At 49.4% G+C, this 7,500-nt stretch overlaps 1 protein-coding gene across 1 annotated transcript in view; it reads left to right on the top strand.

Annotated features, from left to right (window-relative positions):
- Window positions 1-7,500, top strand: part of bace2 (beta-secretase 2) — a 23,131-nt gene that overhangs the window by 8,014 nt on the left and 7,617 nt on the right. Inside the window, exons 2-4 of the mRNA XM_080844749.1 lie at window positions 293-381; window positions 3,086-3,302; window positions 6,058-6,189. Coding sequence (XP_080700875.1) covers window positions 293-381; window positions 3,086-3,302; window positions 6,058-6,189 — 438 coding nt within the window. The remainder of the gene's footprint in view (window positions 1-292; window positions 382-3,085; window positions 3,303-6,057; window positions 6,190-7,500) is intronic.

Raw genomic sequence — 7,500 nt, 5'->3', positions numbered from 1 at the left:
GTGTGTTTGAGCCGGGAGAGACGCGTACGTGTGTGTGTTTGAGCCGGGAGAGACGCTTACGTGTGTGTGTTTGAGCCGGAAGAGACGCTTATGTGTGTGTTTGAGCCGGGAGACGCTTACGTGTGTGTTTGAGTCGGGAGAGATGCTTATGTGTGTGTTTGAGCCGAGAGAGACGCTTATGTGTGTGTTTGTGCCGGGAGAGACGCTAACGTGTGTGTTTGTGCCGGGAGAGACGCTAACGTGTGTGTTTGTGCCGGGAGAGACGCTAACGTGTGTGTGTTTGTCTTGGCAGCTGAACATCCTGGTGGACACCGGAAGCAGCAACTTCGCCGTGGCCGCTGCGGCACACCCCTTCATCACACACTACTTCGACAGAGCTGTGTAAGTCTGCAGCCGCTTACACACACACACACACACACACACACACACACCCCTTCATCACACACTACTTCGACAGAGCTGTGTAAGTCTGCAGCCGCTTACACACACATACACACACAGACACACACACACACACAGACACACACCCCTTCATTACACACTACTTTGACAGAGCCGTGTAAGTCTACAGCCGAATACACACACATACACACACAGACACACACACACACACAGACACACAGCCCTTCAGTACACATTAATTCGACAGAGATGTGTAAGTCTGCGGCCGCAAACACACACACACACACAGACACACACCCCTTTATCACACATTACTTCAACAGAGATGTGTAAGTCTGCGGCCGCAAACACACACACACACACAGACACACACCCCTTTATCACACATTACTTCAACAGAGATGTGTAAGTCTGCGGCCGCAAACACACACACACACACAAGCACACGCACACAAGCAGACGCACACAAGAACAAGAACAAGCACACGCACACGCGCACAGTACACGCACACGGGCACACACACACACACACACACACACACACACACACGCTCAACAAAGGCAGAGCCATATAAGTTTACAGTTCCTCATACATACTTAGAAAATACCTCACATACAGAACCCTTATCAGTTTCCATCACCTAACTTCCTCCCTCAACAAACCTTAGGCTATGTGTCGTCCAAAATGCACCAATCGGGAATGGTGTTTCATTTCACATTGCTCAAGAATCCTTCCTGGTTCTTCCCAGAATCCTTTTCACCCTTTCAAGAACCATTTAGCAAGTAAAGCAATGTAGGCCTATAGTTTCATGCAGAACCTTTTTGCTATTTCAAAGTTCTAGGTTCTATTTCAAAGTTCTAGATTCTATTTCTAAAGTTCATTGTAGGGTCCTGTTCTTTCAAATGTGTTCTTCATGGAATTTTGCCACAAAGCTGACAGCCCCAAAAGATTCTACAATAGGAGTTAAATGTTCCTTCATAAGGCCACACAAAGACAAAGGACCCGTGATAACCATGCCACCTCCTGATACACGAGGTCATTTGACTGGGCTGTCCCGTCCTTCACGGCCGTGCCATAGCCTGCTCTCCTGTAGCTCTCGCTGTGTTTGTGCCTCTCTCTCTCTCTTTCTATCTCTCTCTCTCTTTCTCTCTCTCTCTCTCTCCCTCCTCTCTCTCTCTCTTTCTCTCTCTCTGTCCATCTCTCTCACCTCCTCTCTTCCCCCCTCTCATCTCTCTCTCTTTCTCTCTCTCTTTCTCCCTCCTCTCTCTCTCTCACATCCTCTCTTCCCCCTCCATGGCCATGCCATAGTCTGGTCTCCTGTATCTCTCGCTGTGTGTGTGTGTGTGGCTGTGTGTGTGTGTGTGGCTGTGTGTGTGTGTGTGTGTGTATCTCTCGCTCTGTTTGTGCTGCCACGCTAAGTCAACACACCCTTGTTAGTCCTGGCACAGGTGTGAGGGTATTTACTCTCCTGTTATTGCTGCGAGGCTGCAGGTGTGTGTTTAGGTTCTGATGCAGTGAGACAGCAGGTGTGTGTGTGTGTGTGTGTGTGTGTGTGTGTGTGTGTGTGTGTCTGTGTCTGTGTCTGTGTCTGTGTGTGTGTGTGTGTCTCTGTGTGTGTGTGTGTGTGTCTCTGTGTGTGTGTGTGTGTGTGTGCGTGTGTGTGTGTCTTTTTTTTTTTATTGTGTGGCGCAGCTGCGGCAGAGTCTGTCGGTTCTGAAGAGTCCGTGCGGGACCGGCGTTCTGATCCAGCTGAGAATTAAGCCGTTTAAGCGAACAATCTTGGCGCTAATCGAGCGAATTGGAGGAGAATTAGCCGAGCGCCGTGGCCTAGCGGTTGGCGGGAGCGACGGTCTCTGCGGTCCTTCAGAGCCGTGATTGGCCACTCAAGGCTGCCGCTCGCTCATCATGCGCCTCATTTACAACAGAATAGAGTGTGTGTGTGTGTGTGTGTGTGTGTGTGTGTGTGTGTGTGTGTGTGTGTGTGTGTGTGTGTGTGTGTGTGTGTGTGTGTGTGTGTGTGTGTGTCGAGACGCTTACACACAGACATGCACCTTTACACGGCAGCTTACATATGTGCACTGCACACACACATACGCGCCCAATTAAAAGACTCCGCTGTAAAGGTTCTTGCTGTTATATCAATGTAATATGGTTAATGCTCTTATAATCATACTCTCATTCCTTCTCTCACTCTTTCCATCTTTTGATTTCCTTTCTTGGCTTTGGTTTGTGATGCCTTTATTCCTCCTTCCACATCTCTCCCTCCCTCCCTCTCTCTCTCTCCCTCCTCTCGCTTTCTCTCTCTCTCTCTCTCTCTGTCTATCTCTCTCACCTCCTCTCTTCCCCCCCTCTCTCTCACCTCCTCTTCCCCCCTCTCTCCTTCTCTCTCTCCCTCCTCTCTCCCTCTCTCTCTCACCTCCTCTCTTCCCCCTCTCTCTTTCTTTCTCTCTCTCTCTCTCTCTCTCCCTCCTCTCTCCCTCTCTCTCTCACCTCCTCTCTTCCCCCTCTCTCTTTCTCTCTCTCTCTCCCTCCTCTCTCCCTCTCTCTCACCTCCTCTCTTCCCCCTCTCTCTTTCTCTCTCTCTCTCCCTCCTCTCTCCCTCTCTCTCACCCTCTCTCTTTCCCCTATCTCCTTCATCGCTGTCTTTCCCCTCCTCTTTCTCTCTCTCCCTCCCTCTCTCAGCTCCAGCTCGTACCGGTCGGGTGGGCGTGCGGTGGCGGTGCGCTACACCCAGGGGAACTGGGAGGGGGAGCTGGGCACCGACCTCATCTCCATCCCCAAGGGCCCCAACGCCACCGTCACCATCAACATCGCTGCCATCCTCTCCTCCGAGGGCTTCTTCCTGCCCGGGGTCAACTGGCAAGGCATCCTGGGCATGGCCTACCCTGTGCTGGCGCGGGTAAGTGCTGGGTAATCACTCACCTTCACCCTCTACCCTCTACCCTCTACCCTCTACCCTCTACCCTCTACCCTCACCCTCTCCCCTCTACCCTCACCCTCACCCTCAGGGTAGAGAGTAGGGTTAGCTGGGCATGGCCTACCCTGTGCTGGCGCGGGTAAGTGCTCACTCACCCTCACTCACCCTCACCCTCACCCTAACCCTCCTCCTCACATAACCACTGGGGGTGAGGGTGAGGGTGAGGGTAGAGAGTAGGGTTTGCTGGCCTACCCTGTGCTGGCGCGGGTGAGTGCTGGGTAATCGTGGGTGGCCATGCCCTTTGAAGCAGTGAGAAAAAAAAGGGGCACCGTGGCAAATAAGCGAGGACGGTTAATGCAGCGTGGCACATGGGGGGGGGGGAGGGGGGTATCATGGTGTGTTGGCAGAAGGGGGGTCTATCATGGTGTGTTGGCAGAAGGGGGGTCTATCATGGTGTGTTGGCAGAAGGGGATGGCAGGGGTGTGGTCCAGAGATCAAATGCAAAGTCAAGTGCGGATGTGGGCACACTGGGCGGCCATTAGGGACGCTTCACGGGTGACGGAAGGCGGAAGAACGCCAGTGATCCGTGTCCTGAGTTGGCCTGGAGAATTTAAAGAATCCCCTGAAACACACACACACACACACACAAACAGACACACACAGACACACACAGACACACACAGACACGTTCTTTCACACTGAGTGACAAAAGACAAGGTAACTAAAGATAGATACAGTATATTTACCAGCTGAAAGGTAGAAACCACACACATGTGTGTATTATGTTGAAGGGTTTATGTTGTGTGTTTTAAACGTGCCGTAGAACATACATCACAAGGAAGGTTCTTACGTATAAGGCATTGACACACAGACACACAGATACACACACACACACACACACACACACACACACACACACACACACTACCCCCCTCTCACTCTTCTACCCCAACATGCCCCAAGCGTCCAAGTCTGCTTCTAAATGCACCACTTGTTTAAGGAAAAGTGGGAGGTTTAGTTTCTCAGTAAGAGCTCTGTGTAGCATACGTGTAGCACTCTATGTAGTGGACTTGTAGCACTCTATGCAGTGGACTTGTAGCACTCTATGCATTGGACTTGTAGCACTTTATGCAGTGGACTTGTAGCACTCTATGCAGTGGACTTGTAGGCACTCTATATAGTGGACTTGTAGCACTCTATGCATTGGACTTGTAGGCACTCTATATAGTGGACTTGTAGCACTCTATGCAGTGGACTTGTAGCACTCTATGTAGTGGACTTGTAGCACTCTATGTAGTGGACTTGTAGCACTCTATGTAGTGGACTTGTAGCACTCTATGCAGTGGACTTGTAGCACTCTATGTAGTGGACTTGTGGCAGACTAGGTAGTAGACTTGTAGGACTCTATGTAGTGGACTTGTGGCACTCTATGTAGTGGACTTGTAGCACTCTATGTAGTGGACTTGTGGCAGACTAGGTAGTAGACTTGTAGGACTCTATGTAGTGGATTTGTGGATCTCTATGTAGTGAACTTGTGGCAGACTATGTAGTGAACTTGTAGCTTCCTGTGCAGTGAAGGATGGATGGGTTAGAGAGACTGGGAAGATGGGGTCATGACCAGGGGGGCCAGGAACAGATTCCAGGTCCATTGAACAAGGGGGATATGAGCCAGAGTCCCATTGCAAAGTGATGACTCATCTTCCCCATCAGGAATACACAGTCACATGCTTCCTGCTTTATCACTAAGCTAACACGCAGCCATTGGCAGTACACAGTATGCTTTATCATAAAGCTAACATGCAGCCATTGGCAGTACACAAGGAAGGCTCCATAAGGGAAGCAATGACTTCTTTTTTTTAACGGGAAAAGATTTCAGACACAACGGAAAAGGTGTACTTTCGAATTCCCAAGATGGACGTCTACGATGGCAATACTGTGGAGGTTTTTGAATAGGTGCTCAAACTGCTGCCTCCATACACTTACTAAGGCCTCCATGTTGATTTCAAAAGTGCATAGCCATTCAGTGTGTTGTCACTGAGTCATGCGATCGGCTATGTTCTTCTGATAGTGGTGGTTTAGGTGTGGCTACAATAATGAATACTGACTTAGTAATGTTGTGTTCTGATTCACTCTTGCTGGTCCTGGTGTGTGTGTGTGTGTGTGTGTGTGTGTGTGTGTGTGTGTGTGTGAGTTAGCAAGTTAGCATCTCGCTCAAAGGTAGACTACCCTTTAGTTTTTGGGCCCAATGTCCAAAGAAAGGCACCGACCCGGTACACATCCAGACAGTACCCCACTACCCGGACATAAACCCAAATCCAAGGCTGTATGGATTTCGGTTGTCTCCAGAGAGATAGTCGATGGCTTTTGATTGTTTACAATAAAGCTTGCGACAGGTCTTTCTACGTATCCAACCACACACACACACACACACACACACACACACATACACACACACACACACACACTCTGATGTACAGTACTGTTTTAAATGGCTATGGCCCGGTGTTGACTCTTTGTCATATCTCCTCCCCAGCCGGATTCATCACAGACACACGACACACACACACACACACACACACACACACACACACACACACACACACGCACGGTGTTGACTCTCTGTCATGTCTCCTCCCCAGCCGGACTCTCTCACACACACACACACACACACACACACACACACACACACACACACACACACCCCCGGTGTTGACTCTCTGTCATGTCTCCTCCCCAGCCGGACTCCTCGGTGGAGCCCTTCTTCAACTCGCTGGTGCGGCAGACGGGCATCCCTGACATCTTCTCCCTGCAGATGTGTGGAGCGGGCATCTCGGCCAGCACCGGCGCCGACCCGGTGGGCGGGAGTCTGGTGAGTCACCCCCTCGTCACCCTCGTCACTACCATCATAATCTTCATCGCCATCATCTTGATAATCATCATCACATTCAGCCTCAGTGCTATAACACAAGTAGAGCTGGTTTGATAAGGAGATACTGTGTATACATATAGTATGTGTTGAGGTGGGTGGGAGTCTGGTGGGTTACCCTCGTCACTACCATCATAATCTTCATCGCCATCATCTTGATCATCATCATCATCACATTCAGCCTCAGTGCTATAGCATATGTAGAGCTGGTTTGATAAGGAGATACTGTGCATAAATACAGTATGTGTTGAGGTGGGTGGGAGTCTGGTGGGATACCCTCGTCACTACCATCACCCCTTTTCCAGGCTCTGGGTTCTGTAGAGCGCCTGGAGACTATTGTATGGCGCTATATAAATACAATTTAATTGAATTGAACTACCATTCTGGTGAGGCACCCCCGTCACTACCATCATAATCTTCATCGCCATCATCTTGATCATCATCATCATCACCATCATCCTTATCACCATCACCCATTTCTTCATCTTCATCCGCGTCCGCAATATAGAGACATTTAGCCTCAGTGCTAAAGCATCAGTAGAGCTGGTTTGATTAGGGTTAGGGTTAGGGTTAGGGTGGGAGTCTGGTGTGTCACCCTCGTTCAGGCTATGGGCTCTGTAAAGTGCCTTGAGACAATTGTATTGTTATGGCGCTTTATAAATACAATTTAATTGAACTACCATCATAATCTTCATCGCCATCATCTTCATTAGTTTTTACATCATCGTCATTACAATTATCCTCATCACCCATTTCTTATAATACTAATACAAGTAATTCATTGAATTTATAGCACACTCTTTATTCAGCTGAACCTCAGGGTGCCACAGTACAAAGTTAAAAACAAAGTAAAAACAACCTATGATAAAATTAATTTAAAAAGTAAGAAACCCCTTTCTGAATAGAAAGGTTTTTAGGCCAGTCTTAAAACGGTGGGTGGGAGTCTGGTGTGTCACCCTCGTCACCCTCGTTCAGGCTCTGGGCTCTGTAGAGTGCCTTGAGACAATTGTATTGTTATGGCGCTTTATAAACAATCACCTCAGGTGTCGGAGTGCCAGTTAGCGCAGGCTAATTAAGCTAACAGAAGATGCTCGTCAACCCTGCAATCTGATCTGATCTGTCAGTGTTGGATGCATACACACACACCACACACCGCACGCACGCACGCACGCACGCACGCACGCACGCACGCACGCACGCACGCACGCACGCACACACGTTGACATGAACAGATCTCTTTTCTTGAGATCCAGT

This window comes from Sprattus sprattus (assembly GCF_963457725.1).
Source record: "Sprattus sprattus genome assembly, chromosome: 9".
In the NCBI taxonomy this organism is placed as follows: Eukaryota; Metazoa; Chordata; class Actinopteri; order Clupeiformes; family Clupeidae; genus Sprattus; species Sprattus sprattus.
This window is presented reverse-complemented; position numbering and strand designations above follow the sequence as displayed.